Raw genomic sequence first — 26,863 nt, 5'->3', positions numbered from 1 at the left:
TTTAGCTAAAAGCTATAATAAACCAAGGGGGGGTGGTCACCTCTTGCCAAATGCAGCAAATCTTCTTAGCCCCAGATATTGCAGGGTTACCTGGTCCTGATTATAGTGAAGAATGCATCTTTTTTACCACCCATCTGGTAAAATAGGCACTGGCTTATCATTCCTGACATACTTGTTCCAACAAATCAGTGCATCTGTAGACTTGGACTACATGACTCCTATAAATCATCTGGTGATTTATAAATTTTTTTTGTGTTGTCATTTTTAGGAATTGTTGATGACTTGACAGCGGCTGGAGTAAGGTGTTTTGGTCCAACAGCAAAGGCAGCTCAGCTGGAGTCCAGTAAGAGCTTTACCAAAGCCTTTTTGGATCGTCATGAGATCCCAACTGCGAGATGGAAATCTTTCACTGATCCTAAAGCGGCATGTAGCTTTATTAACAGGTAAAATTCTTGTCATTTTAGAATTTTTTTTTTTTTTACAGTGATGTATAGTGTGCTAGGTATCCAAAACAAACAATCAAATGATTACTAATGTATCAATACTTTTGGCTGCGATAGAACAACTGTAAATGTTTTAAAGGATAATCTAACAAGACACTATCACACTGAAATAAGTCTCATAATTAAACGGTTCTTCTTGATTGCTCTTCAATGAAAATAAAGTTCAGTGTTCAGTTTACAGGAGAATATAGGGCAAGTTTTCATTTTTTTCAAATTGCCTATTGTGGAAACCCAGCTTGCAGTCTGATAGTCATATGTTCTGCCGCCTTTGTACCTTTTCTCCACAAATACAAATTCTGCATTGGAGTCTTACTCAGCAAATGATGATCTACTCATCAGAATATAATCCAGGTGACCCCAAAATGATACAACAGTAAATTATTAGAAGGAAAGCAAACTTTCAGAACAGTAATGAAGTTCAGTGGTGGAGAAAAAACAGGAAGCAGAAATCCTTTACAGGCATAGCATAACAAGAGAGTCCTGTTTTTTATTTGTGTATTATTCAATAAGGTAAAATGGTTGCTATGAAAACTGGTAAGTATTTTGATCTTTCAACTATTGAAATGTTCAAAATGCCTACAAAATACATTTGCAATACAGAGTATTTACTGTTGAATCTCTCTTATCTGTCTTTGAAGTGCAAACTTCCCTGCTTTAGTTGTAAAAGCGAGTGGCCTGGCAGCTGGCAAAGGAGTAATTGTGGCTTCAAACAAGGAAGAAGCCTGCAAAGCTGTTACTGAAATCATGCAGGTGAGTAGAAATGTCATGCACTAACTGGAGGAGTTCTCACACAAAATAAGTTGTTAACTATCTCAGAGTCTTGAAGAAATTCTTTATGTCTATGTAATAGGAATTTGCCTAAAAGACATCAAATCTTTTACCCATTATTTGGACAGCTATGAAGCTCTGTCATATTTATTGCTTGAGGCAGGGTACTCTTTCTCAGCATAGTTCCTGTAGGCTAAAATAAAATCATTCTTAATGAAAACCCACACTTATTTCCATATGGATTTCCTTTTTTTTTTTCTTTTTTACTATTTGAGACTGCTGCAATCAAACAGGTACTACAGTGCTGTAATATTAACACCATGACTGAGCTGGATCTTGGGAAGCAACATCAGCTTTAGGACTCCAGCCACACAGCACTTAAATGTGTAGTAAAATTCCAGTGGAATTATTTCAAGTTAAGTATAAATTTAGGTAGGATATTCAACAAATATATTAGGACCATCAAAATCTGAAGAGAAGCAAAATGAAGCAATTTCATCTGAACAGTTAGGAACATAGAGCTGGAAAAGAAGACACATACAGGTCAGGTCCTCAGCTGGTGTCAGCAGCACAGCATCTTACAATTCAGTGGAGCTATGCTGATTCATAGGAGACATTATTGTCACAAATGCAGGGGATGCACCACCACAATTATCTGACACACTTGTGTTTCAAGAGTCAGAATATAGGGTCTGCACTCACATTTTGTTGTGTGTGTATGTGTATGTATGGTTATTGGACAAATATATGTCTTAACACGTGGCCCAATGTCTCGAACAAAAAAAGAGGTATGGTAAAGAGTCTTACAGACCCACAAAATTATCTTGTCATTGTGGGTTGGTGGTTCTTAATTGCCTAAATATGCAGTGTTCAAACATTGCATTGGAATATGAACATATTGCCTCCTTCCAATGTATTCCACAGAGCTGCACTTTCTTATAAAGTAAAAGTTCAGATTATAGACTTTGACAATCATTGCTATTACTCTCAGTATCATTGGTCCAAACTTCAGAAAGTAGAGCATGAGGAATTGTTCAGTAAGTCATAAATATAATCTGCAATTTAAAAATATTCAAGCATAAAATCTGCATTCATTTAAGAATAAACAGAAAAGAGGAGCAAAGATTTTACCATTGCTGACATACCCAGGATGGAAAATGGATTAACAGTCTCAAAACCGTGCTGCATTTTTCTTGCTGGTTTAAAAATATTTTTTCTTCTTGTGTTTTGAATATTTTAAAGTAACTGAAACAGAACTTAAGATATTTTGGTTTTACTGTAGGATAAGACTTTTGGCACAGCTGGGGAAACTGTTGTTGTTGAAGAACTTCTTGAAGGAGAAGAAGTTTCTGTAAGTGTGCATTTCACTGTAACACTTTGAATATACCTGTTCTAAATGATTTAGGAAACACTGTAAGTATCTACAGCAGGGATGTTTAAGATTTTATTACTTGAATTAAAAATAGTTATCTGTTTATACATAAAATTGTATTAATTAAAGACAGCTGTGTTAAGAACCAAACTTCCTGCAGTCTGTTAAAATAATTCAAATTAGATAAAAATAACTCACAGTAATCAGCTATTGCCACATGGAAAAAAAAAATCAAACCTTAAAAATTGTGAGTGTCATTGAGCATGCAGTTCTGTATTACGATTTCTCTGACAGCAAAGACAGTATAAGATGTCCCTTCCCTTCCATATTGCTACCGCTTCCCTGCTGTTTGCCATTGATTCAGTTATACTAGTTGCCTGTTTGTGAACCTACAACCTAGAGACCTTTTTTCAAAGAAATCAACACCAGCACCTTGCGTGTTTTCTGTGTTCTGGTTTAGAGCCCAGCACCATTTGAATCCGTACAAGTAACAGGGTGGTGAAGTGCAGAGCAAGGCAAGGAGCGGTTGGGAGTAAGGGAGGATGGAGACTTTCTTTAATCAGCTTTGCTGATGAAGGGAGTACGTTGAACTGCATTATGAGGGAGCAGCAAACTCCTTTGGAGCAAGGGAACAATCAGCTCAAGACAGGTGCAGGCAGGATCCTCTTTAACCAGTTTCATTGCGAGAGAGACTGCAGTGTGGAAGTGCACCCGAGGACGAAGGATCTGGAACCAAAGGCTGCTGAATGATTTGACAGTGTTGATTTACTTGGCAGATGTAGAGAGAACACTTCCTTCATTTCAAGCTGATTCAGCTCCTTCGTTTGAAAAAGTATATCTGATTTAATTAGCAGAGTGTGAAGGAGAAAAGGAGAATTAGAGCCTAGGTTTTGAGGTGGCAGGGGAACTTGACATTTGCATCACACAAAGTAGAACAGCCAAGTACCAGCTCAGGTTCCCGAGTCCTGGAGCTGGAATTGACTTATGCTGGATGTTGTGAACATTCATCTTGGAGGTGGCGGTATTTATAAAGTAAGCGATCGTGTCCAACTGTTGGCAATCTTTGCATACTCTGGTTTCCTGCCTGATATGAAGAAATTAGACGTGCAGATATTGGTCATCCTTACTCTTTCCTGGTTGGCTTGACCTTTTTAGGAGCTAAGGGGTTATCCAGATCTTCATTCTCTGGTGGAAAATATGTAACGCTCTTAATTAGTCCTTAGAATACTATCAGACGTACTGTAATATAACACAATAATATAAACACGCAGTTGAAAGGGTTTTTTTCTATGAAGACTGACAACAATGAAGAAAAAATACTGCTTGCCTTGCCTGTCAAAATAATTCACCTTCTGCAAGTGTCTGTAGTTTTTAATATATTAATATTACATCATTTTCAGGTTTTGCTGGGGAATCCTTGCTTGTTTTTTAATCAGCATTATGAAATGTTTTTATGAGTACTGCTAGCAGTAGTCCAGACAGTGAATATCATCATCCAGTTACAGAACATGCCAGCAGGCTTGTTATTATGAAGATACTGAGGATAAAACCATCTGCTGTATAAGTAATTTATAAATAATTCAAAAGTAAATAGTTTTATCAACAAGGAAAAGGAAATCTTGAAAGGAATGTAATGTCTTCCTTCCGGGGCAGGGGGGAAGAAGGGGGAGGGAAGAAGTAGCTTCTATCGTGGAGTATTTTAAATTTTTTTTAACCTTTTGAGTAGTTCTTTTCAGTACAACTACTGATGTTATGTTATAATTTTCTATATGTTATATGAAAGTTAATTTCTGTAGGAAGGTCATATAAACTGAGGCACTGCTTCCTGAGGGAAAAGAGAAATGTTTAGAATACCGTAGTTTGTTTTATCAGGGAGACAGAATTTATACTCTTAAATATCCATTTGCAACACTGAAAATCAAATATATTTGCACTTCTTGTGCTTTAATTTTAATCCTACACTGGGGTTTTAATTATTCTCCTTGTTTTCTAGTGCTTGTGTTTCACTGATGGCATCACAATTGCTCCCATGCCTCCAGCCCAGGACCACAAGCGATTAATGGATGGAGATGAAGGCCCTAACACTGGAGGGATGGGAGCTTACTCCCCAGCACCTCAGGTAAAATTGTATTGACAAGGAGACGTTTCACTAAAGCTGTACTACAGCTCTAGTATTGAAAGCATGTGTGAATTTTTAGTTGCACCGTGATGAACAGGAGAGTGGAGAGTGGGCTCTTGTGGATGGAAAGAGTTGCCTAAAACAGACATAGGCAAGTAAAGTCCATAACTTAAATTTATTTCTCTAAAGAGGATATTTCTACTGAATTACTTTTAATTATAAGGGTGGAAGTCTTATTTCTGCTTGTATTTTGATTTGGTTTTTAAGTGTTATGAAATACTGATTGTTAGAACTAAGTGCTTAAAGCCACATTTTTATCTTGTGCCAAACTAAACTAATGATGAGCTTAGTTCACTTGCTGTACCTTAAGGCAGTTTGGTTTCTGTTTGGCAAGGAGCTATTTGCAAAAGGACTTACTTTGCTTTCTATTCAGAGATTTTTCTTTTTTAAGTTCAAAAAAACTATAGGTTTTGTTCATATAGAAAGCTGTTAATCTTGTTTATTGAATAAAATCTGATCATTGATCACTGTACTTTCCAACTGTGATTTGTCTTTGGGAAGCCTTATCCAAATGCCAGTATGTCTGTGCAAATGGTTTGTTCCAGTGAAGCCAGTGGGATTGCTTGCACATGTAGATCTAAGTATGGAAAAGTGTCTGAAGAAATGCAGATGGTTGTTTTAATTGCTGTGGTATGTTGTCTGAGGAGAGAGAAAAAAATATTAGCTTTCTGTTGTATGAAACATTTTGGAGCGAGTAGAAGGTCATCCAAGTGTTCTGCTTGGCTCTTAAAAACACTAGCCATTGCAGCAGGGAAAATCATGCACTCCCTTTTTACAAACACTGTTTTCTAATCCTGTTTTATTAGATTTCTAAGCATTTACTGCAGAAAATAAGAGATACTATTCTTCAGAAAACTGTTGATGGCATGAGGAAAGAAGGTGTCCCCTATTTTGGTATGTACAGAAGTTTGGGGGGTTTAGGCATAAGGAGAAAGGCAATTTTTTTACTTTGTCCTCTTTATAGGCCTAACTCACACTGTAAGTTAAGGAAGATAACTTTGGTCTATTTGGAAACTGGGTTTAGTATCAGTGGCTTGATTTAGAGTCCATTGATATCAATAGATATCATTTCATTAACAGTGGATAATCATTAAGTAAGGAAGAACAGGAAGGACAACATTTGAAAATAAGATGCAAAATTGTAACCACAACTATTTCTGCCTGATATATTTTTAACATTTCTAAGTGTTAATATCCTACCTTTAAATAACACAGGTGGCATCCTTTTAAACACTGTTATGAATAGATTCAAAACAAATGACCTATGCAGTTGCTTAGATTGCTTTTTATATACTTTTTTATTCCAGGTGTGCTTTATGCTGGATTAATGCTTACCGAAGATGGACCTAAAGTTCTAGAGTTTAACTGCAGATTTGGTGACCCAGAATGTCAGGTGAGTTATTTTGTAGGTAGATACAGTTTGCCATTATGGGAGGAGAAAGTCTGTTACCATCTACCATTATTCTTAACTAACTTTCGGATGAAGAATTAGCTAATTGCACTGAGATTTAAAATATTCAGTTTGTTTATTCAAGCCAGAAGCTCTGTTTTGAAATTGTTCCATTCCAGAGAAGATTTCAGCAGGTTATACTCAAATATGGGCTTTACATATTTGAAACTCAGCACTTTCCTAACTTTTCTGGAATGGAGTTGGATGGTTTTTTTACTCTGTTAAAGAAGTGAACACTTCTTTTCCCCACTCCCTGTTGACAAGTGGAACAAACCCCTTCATTTCCATTCTTCAGAACAAATAGGGGTCTTTGGCCTCTACCATATGTAGCAGTTCTTTCACCCATAGAAATTTTCTTCAAGGAAGAGTATTTTTAAAGGTACATAGATTATGCACAGTAGGTATATATGTGTGAAAATACAGTATATGAACATAGTTACTTAATGTTATTTTTACAGCTGCATTAGTATTTTTAAAAGCTCAGTGAAGAAAATGTAACAATGTACATTGTTTTTTTTAATTTGCTAATCTGTATTTTTGTAGGTAATTCTTCCACTGTTGAAAAGTGATCTGTATGAAGTTATGCAAGCAGTTATCAATAAAAAGTTGTCTAGTTCCATGCCAGTTTGGTTTGAAGACAGTGCAGCTGTGACGGTGGTCATGGCTAGTGATGGGTATCCAGGAGCATACCCCAAGGGTTTGGAAATAACAGGTAAACGTAGCAGGAGAAACTGCAGAAGTCTGATCCTCTCCTGCCCTCTCTCTATTCTCTTTTCCCAGATGAAGGTGAATTAGTGTAACTCAGTTTCACAGGAACTTTAGATCTTGTAGTTACAGGTCAGCAAGAGACGACTGAATTTTCACACATCAAAGTTTATTGGTAATGCACCCGTAGCGTTTTTGAATCTCCACACTATATTGTTGAGTTCTGTAGCACTTCTTTAATATGTGTTACAGTAAAGTAGTTCTGGGCTGATCACTGATTCTTACATAATGTTGATGCTGATATATTTTGTGGTCTCTATGTCAGTGAAATATAAAATCCAGCTTGAATTAAATGTTGTGTGCAGATATTTCAGCAAAATACCTTTTTCTGTGTCTCTGAGCGTAAAAGTAGCAGACTTGTCTCTTCTCAAAATGTAGTTTATACAGTTATTCCTATTTCCCAGCATGACCACACTGAATTCGATTGTGGTTTCTAGACACAGTCAATAAGTGCTGAATATCTATTAATATGTAATCTAATAGAGAATGTTCTAATCAACTGATTTTTCTGCATTTATTTTATTGAATGACAATCACAGGACTTTCTGAGGCTAAGCAACTAGGATTGGAGGTGTTCCATGCAGGCACATCCCTAAAGGATGGCAAAGTGGTGACTAGTGGTGGAAGAGTCCTTACAGTAACTGCTATTAAAGAGGATCTAATGACAGCACTGCAAGAAGCCAACAAGGGAGTAGCAGCCATACACTTCAAGGGTGCCATTTATAGAAAGGACATCGGTTATCGGGCTATAGCTTTCCTGAGACAATCCAGGTAGATATTTGAAATAATTGAAATGGAAATAACTGCTATAAAAGGGACTTAAAGACATTACTAGTTTACATTACTAAACTGATGTTGATGTTATGCATAACTCTAGACAAGTTTTAACTAGCATCCTTGTGAGCAACCTAAGCAAGACCAGCCAAGGAAGCAACAGGCTTTTTGATGGCTCTCTCATCCATGTTCTTATTCTCCTAAGTCTGAGTTAAACCACAGTGACCAGCACACCGGAGTAACTTGTGGTGTTGCTGTCTTTGTTATGTGTGTTTTAGGGAAGGTGAACTTCTGGTTCTTAGGCTGTAAACCATAGCTTTTGCTCTAGATTTGTGTTGTCCCTAAGTCTAATATTAATATTATTAAATGGATGTATGAACAAAGTTTGAGCTATTTTGTTGGTTCATTTTAGAAATGGTTAAAATGGTCTTGAAAGACCTACCTTGTTGGGATATGCATTTTAATGGAATAGCTGGCTAACAACATGGGTGGAATTTATCCCTCGTTTTTATTATTATTCCTTTTATTTTCACAGTATTCGGTTTAACAATCTTGAGATGGTGTGGGTATGGGGGTTCTTTAAAGCAGTGTTTCCTACTGTCTCTCTAATGTTATTGAGAGCTACTTGCAGGTTTCTAGACTCATTTTTACCTAATGTGAAGGATATCTGCCTGCCTAGTCTCCAATTAGCTCAAAACATAACTTTTGATAATAGGTTACGTTGTAGTCTATGAAGCGTATTAGTAAGAGTTTCATTTTTGCTGACAGTGTATACCAATTAGGATATTGTAAAATTGTGATCAATAAACTTACTAAATGAACAAGGGTGTTTGTACCTAGTCTTCTTTCTCTCTCAACTACTTTGCATCTTTTGAGAAGTTCATGTGAAAACATGTAATTGGTATTTGTATTGTAGTAGAAAAAAATCAAGTCATTGTGTGAGGCAAGAGAAGAACATACTTTAATGAACAGTTCTCTAAACTACTGAGTTCATGGGCCATGGCCAGCAAGTTTCTTGACTGGAGTGCCTGTATGCTGGGAGGATCCCTACATTGTGAAGGAGACTCCTGAGAACTGTTTCCAATCAGCACCTGTTTCACTGTCCTTGAGTCTGCCCCAACTTTTGCTCAGACATCCTAAAATTGGAAGAACAGACAGTCAGACACCCTTCACTTTGGACTCTGTGTTGCACAGAGTTAAGGAAGGGTGATGGTGCACCTCCTGTTGGCAGCTTTACAGGATTAAGTCCTATGCATTTCACTTGGTGAAAATATCCAGAATATTTATTTAATAAAAAATATTTTAGAACGACACTCTCCTCTTAAAGAGTCAAAGTAGATAACATGCTCTAAAAATAAGGTGAAAATATGTTGAATATTCATCATGTTCAGACTGAAAGGGCCTGACTGGTCTCATGTTATTGCAGGCTAATATTTCCTTGAGTCTTATTCACAGGCTGAACAGCTGCTTCTTATAATTATTTTCCTCTTGCAAATTTTTGAGCAGTGATATAATATGAGTGCATGTATCTTTGTATTTTCATGGTACCGCAGCTCTTTGGCCAGTTGTTTTGTTGTACATGTCCTTGTTAATCAATAGTGTGTTTCACCCTTAAAATTTAAAACTTAATACTGAATCACATCAGTAAGAGAGCTAAAATAGGCATGGTCCTAAAATAGGGATGCACCAGGTAGCCTGGTTCATGCCAGTGACAGTGTAGAAATAACAATTGCTTAACTGGAGTGAGATGTGTTTGGTACAACTAGTAATTAAAAGTCATTAAACTCACTATCTCCAAAATGAAAAGGTCCCTCTGTAAGTAGGATATGATACTTAATGTGTCCAGTCAGTCATATGGACAGACAAGTTACATACACCAGTTCGTAGTAAGGGCTGTATTGTATGGCTGTATATAAACAAAAAACCTAGAGCTTATGGACATGTCTTTCTAGATAGCTAAAATGGACCTTAGGAACTTAGTTCTTTCTAAATAAACTTAAAAAAAAATACTTTAAGTAAAAAAGATGAGTGGTTGGTTTTGTGGTGTTATCATTCCAGGTGATAAGGAGAAGCAACCTTTATGCTACAGTTGTAAAGCTCACAAAGTGTCACAGAGGACTATTGATTCATGTGATACTTCTGTTTTGAAAAGCTGACTTGAGCTTGATCCTGCAAGGTGCTGAGGTGGTTTGATTTAGCAGTGCATTTTTGTATATGTTTTGTTTTGAGCATAGGAACTATACTACTGATGGCTCACTATCCAGTCCAGGTATTCAAACCTTGCAAAATCAGATCCATTATTCCACCTATTTTACCTTGTTGTTGGATTTTCTTTTTTGGTTGGTTTTTATCTTGGTATTTGACTGGATAGGGTATGGTGCTGATGCTCTGATGCTGTCTTCAAGATATCTGGAAGTATTTGAATACTGCTTATGGCCAAATCTCTGTGGTGCAAATCCATGAGGTTTTGTTTCTTTGGCGTAATACACCCTATCTTCAGGTGTATGTTTGAGGTCAGGTTCCAAACAGCAAAAAGATTAACCTTTGAGCCATTGAGCGTGCCTGAAATGAATACTGCAATACTTAGAAATAATTTTATATGAGCAAAGTTACTTGTACAAGTGGGAAAATAGTTGTACTTGGCAGCAGAATAGGATTCCGAATGGTTAATCCTCTTAGTGATGCAGTGAGGTAAAGAAGTAAATACTATTTTAAAATACATGCTTGTGTATTTAGTAATCAATTGCCATAACATTTTTGTAACAATCTTTCAGAGGCCTGACTTACAAAAACAGTGGGGTAGACATCGCAGCAGGGAATACTTTGGTTCAGAAAATAAAACCCCTAGCTGCAGCCACATCAAGGTCAGGTAAGACTTGTACCTTCTATTCCTGTTTCAGTCAGTTCATGGCAATGAAGCTTGTCATTTATCTTGATCTTGATACAAAAGCTCATATTTATGTGTTCTGCATGTTTCTAGATTACACAAGAAATATCTGTGGTAAGCAAGTCCCTGTGATTTCTTAAAAATGTACAGATTAATTTAAATGTACAGATTTTCTTCTCAAAATGGCTCTAAACAGTATCTCCTGAACGTCATGTGTGTTAAGGACACTAGAGAATACAGTTCAGCATTCTAAAAGGTTAAATGCAAGCAAAAATCCTACCATTTAGTACTATTTTTGATTACATGGATTATTATTTCTTGTGCAGTGAACCATGCCATTTTTTGTAGATAAATGTTTACAAAGGTGTACAAGATGTAGAATTCCTCAGAGATACTATCTATTACTTGAGATAGATGTGGAAGACACATCTTTTGCTTGGTTAAAACAGAATCAATTTGTCCTTTTTTTTTGTTGTGATCTCAGGCACATCTTGCTCTAGCAAGTCCTTGTAATTCATTCGATAGACTTAAAATATCAGTCATGTATGTAATAACCCTTTATCTTCAAATTAACTGAGAACCTCCAGACAATGTCAGATATACATAGAGAGAAAATTATATATAAATACACACACACTAGTACAACTAGTCAATTCTTAGCATTCATAGTATTTGCTACTCAAGTTTGTTTCACTCTTAGGAATTAACCAGTTTTAGTTTTAAGGTTACCATATTTACCGATCATAACCAGTCTTAGGAACAAGGAGTCTTAATATACTCTAAGTAGCAGTATTAACAGAGACATAAGGAATTTCAGTGGGAAACTGCCTAGTTAACATCTTTTCCCAGAAAGCAGTGGGCTTCAATTTGTTACCACAGTTCCTTTTCTGTTTTTCAGGAAAATACTAAGTGCAAGGGAGAAATGCATCAGTCTCAGTAATTCTTGAATGTTCAATCACAAAGTTTTGGATTTTTAGCCTTAGGTAATAATGAAGAAATAAGACAAAGCAAACTTAAGAGGATTAGGAGCTCCCGTACCTCTGTGAAGAGGCTCTAAATGCCAGAGGAAAGTTTCCTGGTGACAAAGCGAAGCCGTGTTGACAGATACCAGAGTGAATTTGTGTTTGAGATCCTGAAGAAACCCATGAAAGTAAAAGTTTCTTATTTTTTCCTGTTTTTTGGCTGGCAGGCTGCAATGCGGAACTTGGAGGCTTTGCTGGCCTCTTTGATTTGAAAGCAGCTGGTTACAAAGATCCTATCCTCGTGTCTGGAACTGATGGTGTTGGCACAAAACTCAAGGTGAAAATTCATGTCAAAGAAGGAAAATAGCACAGAAGGGAAAATGCTTAATCCCATCATTAATGTGTTAACAGAAAATATAAATTGTCTTTTGAAAATACCTATTTGTATTTCTAAAAAAGGAATGAAAAATGAAATCGCCCTCCTTCAGGCAGAAGAATTAAATATATGTTTAACTTCTGGCATATACATGGCAAGTACAGCCATACTTGAAATGATGCTTGAAAGAACTCATTTTTAATATTAAGTACATAATCAGGGACTCTATTTGATTAAGGTAGAATCTCCACCCTCAGAAAGATTACTCATGGGGAAAACCATTTAATTATATGGTTCCTATTGTGTTTACGCAAGCTGCAATGAAACCCTTTCCGGTTCAGTCTCCTTCCATAAAGTGCCTTTTGTACTTGCCAATTAAGAAAGTAACAATTCTTAAAATAAAATGTTAGGAGAGGCTCACAGAGATGATAATAACTGAAGCTGCTCCTCAAAAGGATATAAGAGGAACAGCGTGATTTTTATCCCCTTCTTCTGTTGCAGACTTTCTGCTTGTGTTTCGGTTTCTCAAAGCTAACCAACAGGTTCTCTCGCTGTGTTTTGCAGATTGCACAAGTGTGTAAGAGACATGACACCATAGGTCAGGACCTGGTTGCCATGTGTGTCAATGACATCTTGGCTCAAGGAGCGGAGCCTCTCTTCTTCCTTGACTATTTTGCCTGTGGCAAACTTGACGTTGAAGTGGCTCAGGGTGTCATTGCAGGAATAGCTGAAGCTTGCAAAAAGGCAGGATGTGCTCTTTTGGGTATGAACACTCTTCCTTGAAGAATATGAAAAATCTTATGCAATCTCTTTATAGTCGGTTTTAATGCGTTTGTTTTGCTACTCTATTGAAGAATCTTAGAGGAGTGAAAGAAAACCAAAGCATCACATGTCTTTTCTTTCAGAGAACATAATCTCTACCCACTGGAAGGAGACAGTACTCTACAAATGTTGCCAGTAGCTCAGGAAGTTGCATATATATTTTCTTATTCGTATCTTTTCATTTAACTTTGTAACTGTAACAGCTACCTAGAAAACTAACAACTCATGTATTTTAATTCTTTGTATTTTTCAAGTAAATCTGGAAACATGCCAAATAGGTTTGTTTTTATCCTTTATCCTAAAGGAAATCCTCAAGTTTTCCTCTAGAAACAAGATTTATATGTGTTACTGTGCATGCACGTGTCCCTGTGTGCGTACATATTATCCTTTGAACCTCTTGGCTGATTTCAACCAAATTGGACAGGAAAGGTAGAGATCTCACAGCTATTGTGTTCCCACAAGCTTCATAAAACTAGAAAGCCAGAGAATGTCCTTGTGAATGCAACAAAAGCTTCAGCTGGAGCTCACTACTTAAGACACAGAAGTTAACCACAAGACAGAAATATAAAAGAAACCAGGTTTCGTGTTAGTTACAAAACCAATAGCAAAACTATTTGTCTACTGAGGACTTGCTGAAGATTTATTTCACTGAGATCTGCATGTTCCAAAATGTTAAGACTCAAATTTAAACATTTTCTTTTTCAGCCCTATAACACAAGTACATAATACATTTTACTAACAAATGATGTGTGTATTCTGGTATACAGTAATCTAGCTATCCATGAAAATGATACAGTATTTCAATTCTTGAATCTTAAAAAATACAGCTTTAAAGCTGTTCATCTCAATAAAAATATTTCTAGGTCAGTGAAAAATACATGATTTTGTATAAGTCTCGTTTATAAAAGGAGTACAACACAGGGTTAAATTTCAAAGTAATGAAACCCAGAAAGTTCAGTTTTCTCACATAGTTTTTATTTTTCCTTCTTTTTTTAATAAAAATAGATACAGAGAATTACCACGATTTTTAAAAAAAGACCTTTAATTTGAGACTAAAAATTTGAGACTAAAAATGACAGTTCACATGTCTTACTTTAGATACCACTTCATAACTGGTAATACTGTAGCTCTTTCCTTTTTTCCAGTTCTTTAAGAAAGTTAGCAACAAAAGTCTTTTCTAAGTAGGAGTGTGTAATTTTGAGGTAGTTTACAAGCTTTGAACAAGAGACTTTTTGTGTTCTGGTTTATTTTTTTCTTCATGAACTGTTAGTCAGCTTTATATTTGTCTTAAGGTGTTCTCTCAGTTTATCAAATATAACCAAACCATTCATACTTCAGCATAAGTACATGTTATGAGAAATCTTGCTATGAAATTACTTACTGAAATTTCAAGATTTTACTTCCAATTGCAAGACTTTAAAACTACAAAGGGCTTTGGATGTTGTAAATTAATTACCAGAGAATAATTACTCAAAATTGTAAATGGGTTAGTGAATATGTTTTTGTGCTAATATAAAAATAAGACAGAACTCATAAATAAAACAACCATGATTTCTTCCCCAAATTTCTGGCACTCTCAGAAAAGAAGGGACAGAGATGATGCAGTAACTCTGAATCTAAGGAGGAAATGCTTTTCTATAGCCTGGATCATCAAAATAAATTTCAGTTTGGGCTCCAACTTCACACATTCATTTCACTGTGCATTCACATAGCATGTATATCTGTCTCATCTCATAAAAGTCTTGTTTGAAGCATGTTCCTAAATTCCTACCTTGCATTTCTGCAATAGCTGAATATTCAGCTCAACCACCTTAAGCTCATCACACCACTTGATAGCAAGATACTGAAGGGCTTATCTACATGCTTGGTTTTGCACAAAGATTTTTAAATACAGATTTAAGCTAATGTACCTAAGCAAATGAACTTTGATTTTAAAGTTGATTATAGCAATGTAATGTAGAAACCTGGAAAAGCTTCCAGAGAATCTAGTACTGAGCAGTGTCAAGCACTGAGCACAAGAGCAGGTTCTACCATCACTCAGGTAAATTTGGAGCCCCTTCAGGGACGCTTCCTGGAAAGAGAAGAATTTTGTGTTGAATGAAACCCGGTGAGTGCAAAAGAAGAACAAGACGGTACTGGTCAGCACCTTAGGCAGAAGTCATAATGTAATGGCTGCTTAATCATTGTCCAGTTGTTTTCTTGTAGCCATCATGGTAGCAGAGGGGTTTGAAGGAGAATAACGAGATGGCTGTGAGGATAGCTGGGGAGAGTTTCTCGCCAGTGTGAGGGGATAGTGTGAAGATGCCTGTTTGGAAAACTTTGGAGCGAGCTCATTTCGTGTACCAAACACAGCAAGTTCCCCTCTCTAGACTGAATGAGACCGTGGCAAGCAGAACACAGGTCTTCAACAGTGAAGACCATCAGCTTATACCTGAAGGGCAGTAGGGGAGCCAGTGTGGTATGTGGAGAGAGAGAGAGAGAATGCTGTCTGAGCAGTGCTGTGCATTTCTGTGCAACCTGGGAAAATTACATCTGCAGACTACGTTCTGAATGAGTTCCACCACATAAAACATGGTTTTCAGGACAAAACAAGAGAATGTTCTAATAATCAGGATATAAGATAATAGCCTAGACAACAGTTCATCTGCATGGATGGGTAGGAAAGACTCTCTTTTAGAGGTGTTCTCCCAAAAGAGTCTATAAACCTTAGATGTTCAGAGTTGGCATGATAATGATGGCCAGGTTGTGGGCAGGAGTGGCAGGCAGGATAGCACTATATACAAAATCTTTATGAAGGCAGGTGAGACTAATAGCTATGTTGTTCCTTTGATGTCCTTGTATGAATTTTTGTATCTCTTGTACCTTGTAGGTTTCTCATGGAGAATATTAAACGTGGCAGAAATTTGGAAATACGAAGCACTAAATATACGCTCTGATTTTAAAATGTGAATGCACAGCAATTTGATACTGCTTGTCAGAGTGAGGGAGGAAATGTTCTTTCCCAATTTTTTATTGCTTGTTCAATTGAAGGGCCCATGACAAACATGTTTTTCTTTTTAATGTTCATTTATCTAATTAAAAAAAAACCTAGTCTGTTAATGCCTTGTGAGTTTAAAACTTTGAAAAATTGCATGCCTACTGGTCCAAATGGTTTTCCAAAACCCCCTTTCTCTTTTTTTGGTTCCCACAGGAGGAGAAACTGCTGAAATGCCAGGCATGTATCCACCTGGAGAGTATGACCTGGCTGGCTTTGCTGTTGGTGCAGTGGAGCGAGGGCAGATGCTGCCCCAGCTGGAGAGAATTGCTGATGGAGACGTGGTTATTGGAGTAGCTTCTTCTGGGGTTCACAGCAATGGGTACAGCCTTGTAAGGAAGATTGTGGAAAAATCATCGTTCGATTTCTCTTCTCCAGTTGGCGTCTCCGGTGATCAGACATTAGGTACCACTTACAGTGCAGTTTCTTGCATTGTAACTCGAACTTCTGAACAGGCAAATGTCACACAACAGTTTTTTCTGTGCCTTTGGTTTTGTAAGTTTTCTAAGGCGCTAAAAAAATTACTCCATTCTTGAACACGTTCTTGTCCTCTTTTTTGCTCTGAATCGCATATGCAGGAAAGAAATTAAGGGAGGGGGATAAATAACTAATTGTATGCTAAAAAGGGTAGAACACTGTGTTTTTCTCTGTAGTACAATGCTCATTAGTATTCAGCAAATTAATATTTTGAGATTTCCGCAACTTCATATTGATTAGCTTTTCTTTCTGTGCTGTAACTGGTTTTCTTTTATCCTCTTTCATCTACAGGAGATCTCTTGTTAACCCCAACTAAGATCTACAGCAAGACTCTGTTGCCTGTCCTTCGCTCAGGCCATGTGAAAGCGTATGCCCACATCACTGGAGGAGGCTTGCTGGAAAACATCCCCAGAGTTCTCCCAGAATCTTTTGGTGTCGTTTTAGGTGAGATGAAAAGAAAAGCTGTAGAAATATCGGCATGTTAATATGGATTGGGGGAAGCTGTGTACATGGGGCCATGTCAACTGACTTGCACTGTAAGAGCTAGACTTGCCTATCTAGAAATAAGTTTGCCTTTTTCTTCATTGTTGCTGAATTTCTCCTTGTGCCTGAAACAGAGCCAGTCAAAACACTTCGTAGTCTTAAGACTGCTGCTCATTGAGTTCAGTTCCCCTGATGATGTTTTGGATTGGATTTTTTTTGAAACTATCCATACTTGCAAAAATAAAACAACTTTAAAAGCAACCCAAAGTGAGCTGTCACCATTTGCAATAAGCTACAACATTATTGCTAATTAAATGAAACTCATGAAATCTTTGATTAGCATTCAAATATGGTTACTAGCTCAAGTACATCTGATGCTATTCAACATACCTTAATACTCACCACAATCTCGTCAGGTATGCTAGAAGTAGCATTTCAGTTATGGAGACAGTGTAGTATGGAAAGGTAGATGACTTACTATAGGTTATGCAGTGTTCATTGGGTTGTAGAATAAAATATGGGAACTAATACTGAGTTTTGCACTCCCAAACTGCATGTAAATAATTCTTCCACCTGTCACTTAAACAGTGGTCCACAGTGAACAGTAGTTTATATAAATGGGCTTAATACCATTTTAAATATAACATGATGAGAAAGAAACTTACTGTCTTTGGAGTTCCTTTACAGTGGCTTGTCCAGAAGCATTTCTCGTGCTCCTGTAAATCATCCTTACCTTGTTGGAATTGGGGGCAGTGTGAGACTTTTGTGACAGTTTTTCAGGCTGTCATTCCCGTACAATAGTTTCTCTAGAAGCAGAGTTGTCACCTTCAAGAAGAGGATTTTCCAAAGACAGCCTCAGAGCCCATTTTGAATTACTGATTAACAGATTGCAGCGGAGCAATCTGATTAATTTCCTCCCAGAGTGACACTTCTTTCTACTCCCAAGTCTTGTTCAGTAACGAAGGAAAAACCATCCCGTTTCCATGCATGGAAGCTGATTTCACTCAAGCTAATGCTGCTGTGGGACTTTGTCCGTGCTTTCCATCCAGATCTTGCCTCTTAATGCTCTAATAATTTCAGTATTTGTTCATTGGTAGTGATTTCCACTCTTAATTTGTATTTTCAATTCTCTTCAGATGCTCTTACCTGGAAGATTCCTGAAATCTTTTGCTGGCTCCATAAAGAAGGGAACCTCTCTGAGGAGGAAATGACTCGGACATTTAATTGTGGGATCGGTGCTGTCTTGGTAGTTCAGAAGGAGCTGGCTCAGCAGGTCCTCAAGGACATACAGAGACACGAGGCAGCCTGGCTGATTGGGAAAGTTGTCTCCCTACAAAAAGGTTATTAGATTTTTATTTTCCTTTCAAAAAAAATGCAGATCTGAATTCCTTAGCTGGTGAGTCTCCATGGAGGTTAGCTGAAGATCTCTTAATTGGCACCTCCATGGCTTTTTTGCACAGGGGATTAAAATGCGAGTCCTCACAACTTCAGTCTTAGTTCATAGAACATGTGCTTAGCAATGTCAGGTGTCACCAGAACTATAAATAAATAATGAGAAGTAAAGCAGTGCCACTAATCTCTTTTCATGTCTACTTTTCTCCTCTCTCTGTTTCTCCTTTTATTTACATGTTGTTGGTTTTGGTTTTTTTCTTGTATGCATTCAGGTTCTGCCCACGTTAAAGTCCATAATTTGCTTCGAGCCTTGCAAGCAAATAGGTCACTGTCGGTGCACAGCCATATCCAAGGCAAAATTCAGACAAACAAAGTGAAGGTTGCTGTCCTTATCTCTGGAACAGGTGAGAGTTTGTATTCTTTACTACAGTGTAAAACAGACTACTGAAAAAGGAACTTCAACTCTGATTCAGAATCTCTTGAAGTCCTTGCAATTCGCCATGGAAGCTCTGATAGGCTTCTAACAGGCTTTCGGTAACAGGCAGAATAGATTTTGCCCTTGGATTAATTTCAATCACAAACGGAATGATCTTTAACCTTTGCTGCAAACTGAGTATGAATTGCATCTGTGTTCATTCATCTACAAATTTCTGCATGTCTCTAGGTTCAAGCAGCCACTGTGTTGCACTATAGGGACAGCAGCACTATTTCACAAATAGATCAGAATTTCTTCTTGCCATATAGGCACTCCCAGGGTTTCCAGTATTCTCACTTGCTAAGAAGTAGACCATCGTTCCAATTCCAAAAATTACAGTTTACAAATTTAATTTCTAATAAAAGCCCTGTAGCCTCCAGATGTCAAATTCAGTTCCCAGTAAAATCAATGAAAACAGGATTACTGTTAACACAAATGTTTTTTGGATTGAGTCTCACCTATATTGCCGCTTATTTAACACCTCTTCTAGCTGTTAACTATATTTATTCTCCAGGAACAACTTGATATTCATTAATTATTTCTTCACTCGTAGGCACAAACCTGGAAGCCCTCATAAATAGCACAAAGAAGCCCACCAGTTTTGCACAAATAGTTCTTGTTGTTTCTAACAAAGCTGGTGTGGAGGGGTTAAGGAAAGCTGAAAGAGCTGGTATTTCTACAAGGGTAAGTATTTCTCATCTTTTTAAAGTTAGCCATCATTAGCTCTGACTACAGCCGGAAGGTACTGTGAGATAATGAGTTTTACTAGGGTAAGAGATGGTTTGACAGGAAGCCTTTAGCTTTCATTTTTTGGTCTGTCATCAGCTTGTGCCCTTGGGCAAACTACCTAACATGGGGAAGCAAAATACTTCCTTTTCTCCTTCTCAGAGATGTTGCTAGCAATCCTGATGGTTTTGGGAACAGTCATTGTATCAAACCAGTGCAAAACTTTCACAGTTACAGTTGAAACTTTGTCATTTATTTAACTGCAGTGCACTTGCACTAAAGTAACAAGCTGTTGTATCTGAATTTAATTTTAAAATTACATGCTAAACGGACATAGTAGTTAATTTGAATGAAATAGAGAGGTGAAACTCAGTGGGACCTTCCGCTGACTCCCTGGGCATTGCTTCAGGCTCTCCAGGATTCGTTCAAAGCAAACTGCGTTTCCCTTAGTGTCACTGGACCCAGTGCCGCATTGGTTTGCCCTTTGTGCAGCCATTTGCATGACAGATGTGAAATGCTACTGTTCTGACTTAGGAGCATTTTACAGTCACTTTTCACTGATAACTACAGACAGATGGAAGATTTGGGCCCAGTGCAAGCTTTGTTGTTAACTTGAATAGTAGCAGGATCTGATTGTTAGTGCTGCTGTCTCTTACTTGGGAGTATACAAAGATCATAAGTAAAATACATCCGTAGTATATGCGTGAAGAACAAACATATCATGAGGAAAAAAAATACAGCCTTAGAGAGATGATGGTCTTGGTGGTTAAGATGGAGTGAGTGGTGAAACAGAGACACCGAGGAACATGACCTTGCCAGTTACTACCTGGTAGTTCATAGCAGAGTTCAGCCCAGTGTTGAGCTGGGCTCTATTTCTAGTGCCCTCTGCCACCTTTTCAGCTAACCAGTTCTGGTTTTTCAAAACTACTTTGTGATATTTAAATGTGTCACTGTGAAAAAAGTGGTAGGGAATAACAAGTATTTTTATTTAAAAGGCTGTGGATGTTTTAAGTTACGTAGCACTTGCCTTCTTCCTATTTACATTAGGGGATGTATCCTGGATGGAAAATACTTAACTCGGTTATATTGACCTTTTGCAGTAGGGGCTGTTTTATCAGCTTGTGATTAGCCTTTCTTCCAAGGTTTTGTGATACAATTTTCAGCAAGGCTCAACTGCTTAAAACTGTCAGAGGCCGTAAACTGAGTGAAATCACTGTAAGACTTTAGGTTATCTTAATGACCTACATTTGTAGGTTGTTAAATTGTGTCCAAACGCTGAGGCCTGCAGCTGTGGGACTAATATCATAAAACCCTTGTTTATTCTGATGACTGCTCTTTGTGAACAGGAATAAAGACTGCATGTTTGTCTGTTAGCTGCATGCATTTATGAACTGCTCTTCTTGCTGTGTACGTGCACCCAACTCGAACCACAAATGGAGATTTACTTGTTTTTTGTTTTATTACTCAAGGGTACCATTTCATTGTGCTCTTAAAGCATTTAGATTAAATTAACACCATGTCCATATTTCTTCATCTTTTGGATTATCACAGGTTATTGACCATAAATTGTATGAAAGTCGCACTGAATTTGACAGTGCAGTTGACAAAGTCCTTCAAGAATTCTCAGTTGAACTGATCTGTCTGGCTGGATTTATGCGAATACTGTCAGGTCCTTTTGTCAAAAAATGGGAAGGTAAGCACAGCATAGTAGTGTATTCATTTAAAAAAAATTAATTTTATAGCTTAGCCTCAGGAAAAAGAAAATGGGAAAAATATGGAAAAGGGACCATATTAATTCTGGGTTTGCAGGAAACTAGACTCTTCCCATCTTGTAAGGAAAAGGATAAGAAAGAGAAAGGTGGTATTTTTCCCCTTCCCTCTATGATTTCCACAGAGGTTTAAGGAAGCCAAGGGCCAATGCAGATCTTGTGGTCTTTGATTTATTAGAAAATATTTTAAAATAAGGCTGTGAAAACTTTAGACCCCTGCGAACATGAGGTGCAGGGCAAATTTATTACCTAAGCAGTAAGCGTTGGTTGGGGAGAGGTGAGATTCCAGCCACTGAGAATTCCCTCCCCTAACAGATGAGCTGCTTTGGCTGCGTGTAAAACTGCAAAACTAGGCGGCGATACGCAGTTCCTATTAACAAACTTGCCAGTCTTCTGGTCAGACGTCCCGGGAGCTGTCTGAATCCGAGGGTGGCATGTTTCACAGGCAGATTCAGCTCGTTTGTCCAAAGCGTTCACAGTGTCTCCGTTCTGGTCACCTTTTACAATTTTTCCACATCTTTGTTAGAGGCTGATAACGCTTCTACCTGCTTCAGTGGTTGTTCTCCCTCCCCCAGCTGTTACATTCCTCTTCTTACCTCATTTCTGTTTCTTTTAGGGAGTCCTGAATCACACAGAGGCAGCTGCTCTTCTCACTGTTTGCTCTGCTTTGGGTTCAGTCACGGTTACTTAAACTAGTTCTCGCTCACACCAGTTACAGGCTGGTCAGCCTATACATTGCAGCTCTCTGGGCGGCCTTATTGTTCACATGGTGACTTTTGTGTCACCCTGGGTGTGTCTATGACACAGACCTTTTACACCTGAACGACTTTTCTGACCTCTCTTTAAAATCAATGGAGCAAACCAGGCATTCCTAGGAGGCAATTCATTTTATGCTAAAGCTGTCAACTGAAGTAAGTCAGCTGAATTGGTTTTGTTTCTCTCCATTCGTTATGGAGTCCAGAAGGTGAAGACGTAAATGTCTGTGCTGTAGACAGCAGTAGTTAGGAGAGAGGAATCCCTCACTATGAGAGATGTGTTTTGAGTAGAGTATCTGTGTAGAGGATGGAAAAGAGCTTTCTCTAGTGCAGAGATCTTGTGCAAATAAAGGATGAGCTTAGTTTCTTCTGATTTAGGGACAGAGCACTGCCAGCGCTGATGATCATCCTGCACAGTGCAGGACTTGTGCTACACACGACTGGCATGAGAGCAGAAGAGACTCTCTTTGGTACAGGATGGCTGCACTGATTAATTCATGTTTTTAAATGTCCAGTGCTGAATTGAGCTTGAAAGCAGATACCTACGTGAGCTCTGACCAAGAGTACCCGGCAGGTAGGTCTTAGGTGTGAGTTCAAACATTCAGTTCAGCTCAGGGATCTGTGCCAGCTAACAGGAGCCTACTGTAAAACTCTGACCCAGTCATGCACTGACAGCGTAAATTGTCCAGGAGCAATCAGTTCTTGTTCTTTCTTCTTCAGCTCTATTAAAAGCTATTACCTTTCCTTTCTTCTGCAGTCACAAGGACATCCAGTATGAAGTTAGTTGTGAAACTCTCTTGTTTAATGGCCCTGAAATGTTAATTTTGAATGTTAACATAAAGAACAGATTGGGGGGGGGGGGGGGGGAACAAGCAAACAGAAAACCGCTTTTCTTTAGAGCAGTTTCTGACAGTACTGTAATGAGAAACTGGGGAAACTCAGATAGAAGTGCAGAGTGTTGTTTTCAGCTCACTGTCCCCAATACTTTTTTGCTCAAGCAGCAAGCAGAGAGATGCTGATGTTTTAAAAGGGGTATTTTTGAGGTACAAAACACATTTGAGATACTGTTAAAGATCAGTCGATACGTTTGCCTCTTTAAGTTGCACAGGTCAGTATCTGCATGAGTTACTGCAGTGAGAGTGCAGGTTTCGTATCATGGTGCCAGAAATGGCCTTCACTTCACATTACAAAATCATAAGCCTCTATTTCGGTACACTGCTGCCTCCGCCAGCATATGTCAGCTCAGTCTCGCTGCTTGGCATTTAGGTGGTGTTCAATGAATCCCGATGACATACGGTCTTCCTAAACAGGAGGCATGCAGAGACGGCGTGGGCGTAGCGTACTGTGATATAAATAGTATCGATGGCCACTTTTTTTTTTATCCTGTAAGGGTTTGTACTGAATCTAAGAGAAGATCTAGGGCTGTCAAGCACCTTTTGACTTCACCCTGGTCCAGAATGGGCAGGAGGCGTTGTCGCGGATGTATTAGGAGCAGACAGGGGAAGTCTGCCAGAAGAAAGGTTTTCTCGTGGTTTAACCACCGCATTGCTGTAGCGGTGAGGCCCTGAGCTCACAGGCAGCCACTCTCCCTTACTTTACAGCTAGGTAGGAACTCAGGCATGTGCTTTCCCTTTTAAGGGAAATGTGAGGTACAGGCTTCCCAGGGTTATAACCGTGGTCGCACCTGGTTAAGCATTAGCGGTTACATCAGCAATTTCAGGATCCCCCAGCCAGCTTTCTGCATGGAAAGCAGTACTGGTAGACAGGTGCTTTTCGGAAGGGCAGAGAGAAGGGCTCCTATATGAGCAGCTGTTGTCTTTTATTAAGCCAAAACAGGTGTGGAGGAAAAGTCCAGGCTAAAGAATTTTTGCATTGTCACGGGGGGTCTGTTATGTCATTTGAATCTGCGCTGACTTTCTTCCGGGTGCTGAGTTTGTATGAAAGAGGATTGTGCTTGTGATCAAAGAAGAGAAGAACAAGATGCTGAGGGCAAGGACAGCTACATCAAAAAAGTAATCATTATTACTCACTGGAGAAATATGCTTTAGCCATGCAATTAATTGTAATTGATTGCTGTCTTTGATTTTTCTGAAATAGCGAGACATTCTGAAGTGCTTTGGGCTGGTTATCTGTCCGTATCGTCAAAAAACAAGCGCATGCAAAAGTCGTGAAAAATCTTTTTCACAAATGGATTTTGGTCCTCTGTTGATTATGGTACTTTGAATACGCTGGTAAGGCTGGCTGCTAAAAGACAATGACCTCACTTATAATTTTCCAGGAAAAATACTGAACATCCACCCATCTCTACTGCCTTCTTTTAAGGGAGCAAACGCCCACAAATTGGTGTTACAAGCTGGAGTCCGAGTCACAGGCTGTACTGTACACTTTGTAGCTGTAAGTACTTCCTTCTCCCTCCCTTTAACTCTATAATGCATAGAGTTAAGTCTTAAGATTTTCACCTCAGAGCTTGCTTGGAACATATGCCATCATGTTGGATTACCTTTTCTCCTTTGTTCATTTGTAACATTATTACGCAATACAGTGCTTTAGTTTGCTGTCCCTGGAGAAGGAACTGGAAATGAACAGTCTGTACAGGAGTTTAAGCTTTACCGAAGTTAACTTCTTCCTAAGCATCCCACTGCTGCCTTCCACCAGTTGCGGTGCGGATACTAGTTCATATAAGGCCTTGGCTAGCGCAAAATCTTTATTACTGCACAGCACCAACTTCTTAGATTTTATCATACAACCTTCCTTATTTGTTGCTTTCAAGGAAAAAATGGCACAAGAAGCTTAGATTTGTTAAGAAGTAATCCGGTGTTTGTGAGAATAGAGGAAAAACTTGTCGATTTACGTAAGTCAAAAAATAAGAAAAGTAAGATCTCTCAACTTGGAAGATGCACGTTTTTAGCAGTTCAGGGAGCATTTTTTCCATCTTGTTCAGTTCCCAGGGTTGACAGCAACTAGTCTCCCCTCCTCTACTGCATTCTTCAGATTATCCTCCCCTTTTCCACTGCTCCCGAAATCTGTTCTCATGATTTTTGCTTTCTCTTGAAAAAAGAGGCAAAAACTATTACTTCCAGATAGAAGGAAAAACTGCATTCCTTTCCCCATTATATGACTTAGGGTTTCTTCTCTCTGTGGCAATGTACTGAGAAACAATAACTAAACAGCAGGGATCTGCTTCATTAACATGCAAAAGAAAGATCTGTCGGGTCCTCTAGTCCCGCTGTGCCCAGGCTTGGCTAGTTCACTCTTCTGAATTGAAATGTCATCATTTTGTCCAATTTAGCCTACCATGTCCCTAGTTAACATGGCTGTCGTTGTTTTCTGTAGCAGAAATGTTACTCACTGCTGTTCTGCCTGCCTCCTCTTCTACTTTGAACCCTGCACTTCTATTAGTTCCCCACAGGCCAGCGTGAGTGCCAGCATCTTTTCTGCACTCCTCCCATTAGCCCAAATTCCTGTTTCCTGTAATAATGTAATAGCAAACAGATCCCCGAGGCATCCGGATTACATTCATGGTCGTACAGCTGGGCCCCTCTCTCTCTCCTCTTTCAACCGTACAGACTTTCTGGCTATTGCTTTTACAGGAGGAAGTTGATGCTGGAGCGATCATTTTCCAAGAGGCAGTTCCAGTTAAGATTGGTGACACAGTGGAGACCCTGTCCGAAAGGGTGAAGGAGGCCGAGCACCGAGCCTTCCCAGCTGCCCTGCAGCTTGTCGCCAGTGGGGCCGTACGGGTCGGGGAAGCCGGCAAGATCTACTGGAAGTAGGAGCAGCGTGTCCGTGAAGGTCCTCAGACAGCACAGCTGCGGTGCCTTAATTGGTCAAAACAGGTCACAGCCTAATAACACGCACACCGTATTCTCTTCACAAAGTGTTTTCAACGTAGAGTTTACCATGTCATGTTCTCACTCAAACGGTTAAAGATTTGACATAAAATCCGGAGAAAGCCACAAATGGGAATGTTAAGGCGGGGGGGCTGTTCTCAGTAGTTTCAGCAACGGCTCTGTTACGTGCTTCCTAATCAGAATCACTTCCTTGGCCAACATTTTGGTTCTCATTCACTTTCTTAACAAACAAAAAAGCATTCAGTTGGTTAGAGAGAGACCTGAGCACCTCTGAGGTTGACTTAGGAACATCAGTGTTACTCTCTAGCAGACCATATAGGCTGTAACAGGGGATTCTCTCATCATGTGCTGTGAAGTGTTTGTGAGGAAACATACTGGAACTAGTTCAATGGAAGAGACAGCTCAAGGCAAAAAACTTTACTCATAAAATCTCTAGCCAAAACAAGAAAAACTGGCCTCCCAAAACACTAACTATTCCTGCAGATAACGAAATGGTTTTTTTCCATATAGTTTCTGTTTTAAGGTTTGTAGATCTTGTCTGGCCAAGATTCTCTGGACGTATCCCATAATTTCAAATATTGGACCTGCTATCAATCAGATGCTAAATAGAATTAAATGTCTGCTGACCATTAAAGCATCCCTATGTGAATCCCCCTCAGAGATTTGTTCAGAGCCAAAAGAGTTGGGTTTGGGTTTGGGTTTTTTTTTGGAATGAGCAGAAAGGGAGTTAGGACTAGATACAAAATGTGTTCTTGGCTTGTGAGACTTTCTTCAGAAATTCTGCTGAAGTTAAGTGCCTTTAGTCTTGGAACAGTATTTTCACCTGGAATAATACTGATGGAAACCCAGTAAATGTTATCATTTTGAAACCAGTAAGGTTTTTTGCACAGCTGAACTCTTGTGAAAAAGCACCTGGTTTTCTTTTAATGTTTTAGCATAGCTGTGAAAACATTTTGATATATTTAGTAAAATAACCAATTTTCCCCCATACAAACCAGAAGCATCTGACTGAAGCTGATTATGTGTGTTTTAGAGCTCCCCTT

The 26,863-nt window shown here is 38.6% G+C and overlaps 1 protein-coding gene across 1 annotated transcript in view; it reads left to right on the top strand.

The window, feature by feature from the left end:
* The window catches only part of LOC104037837 (trifunctional purine biosynthetic protein adenosine-3), a 34,740-nt gene extending 8,998 nt beyond the window's left edge, over window positions 1-25,742 (top strand). The window contains exons 4-22 of the mRNA XM_075707795.1: window positions 269-443; window positions 1,142-1,253; window positions 2,554-2,622; window positions 4,637-4,762; window positions 5,629-5,716; window positions 6,130-6,215; window positions 6,816-6,984; window positions 7,577-7,808; window positions 10,586-10,680; window positions 11,888-11,997; window positions 12,601-12,799; window positions 16,049-16,297; window positions 16,661-16,813; window positions 17,989-18,192; window positions 18,517-18,648; window positions 19,273-19,403; window positions 20,997-21,138; window positions 24,248-24,363; window positions 25,560-25,742. Of these exons, the coding sequence (XP_075563910.1) occupies window positions 269-443; window positions 1,142-1,253; window positions 2,554-2,622; window positions 4,637-4,762; window positions 5,629-5,716; window positions 6,130-6,215; window positions 6,816-6,984; window positions 7,577-7,808; window positions 10,586-10,680; window positions 11,888-11,997; window positions 12,601-12,799; window positions 16,049-16,297; window positions 16,661-16,813; window positions 17,989-18,192; window positions 18,517-18,648; window positions 19,273-19,403; window positions 20,997-21,138; window positions 24,248-24,363; window positions 25,560-25,742 (2,771 nt within the window). The remainder of the gene's footprint in view (window positions 1-268; window positions 444-1,141; window positions 1,254-2,553; window positions 2,623-4,636; window positions 4,763-5,628; window positions 5,717-6,129; window positions 6,216-6,815; window positions 6,985-7,576; window positions 7,809-10,585; window positions 10,681-11,887; window positions 11,998-12,600; window positions 12,800-16,048; window positions 16,298-16,660; window positions 16,814-17,988; window positions 18,193-18,516; window positions 18,649-19,272; window positions 19,404-20,996; window positions 21,139-24,247; window positions 24,364-25,559) is intronic.
* Window positions 25,743-26,863: the final 1,121 nt, after the last annotated feature.

This window comes from Pelecanus crispus, chromosome 1 (genome assembly GCF_030463565.1).
Source record: "Pelecanus crispus isolate bPelCri1 chromosome 1, bPelCri1.pri, whole genome shotgun sequence".
NCBI classification, from domain to species: Eukaryota; Metazoa; Chordata; class Aves; order Pelecaniformes; family Pelecanidae; genus Pelecanus; species Pelecanus crispus.
The sequence above is the reverse complement of the archived record's forward strand: the minus strand, read 5'-3'. Positions and strand labels throughout refer to the sequence as shown.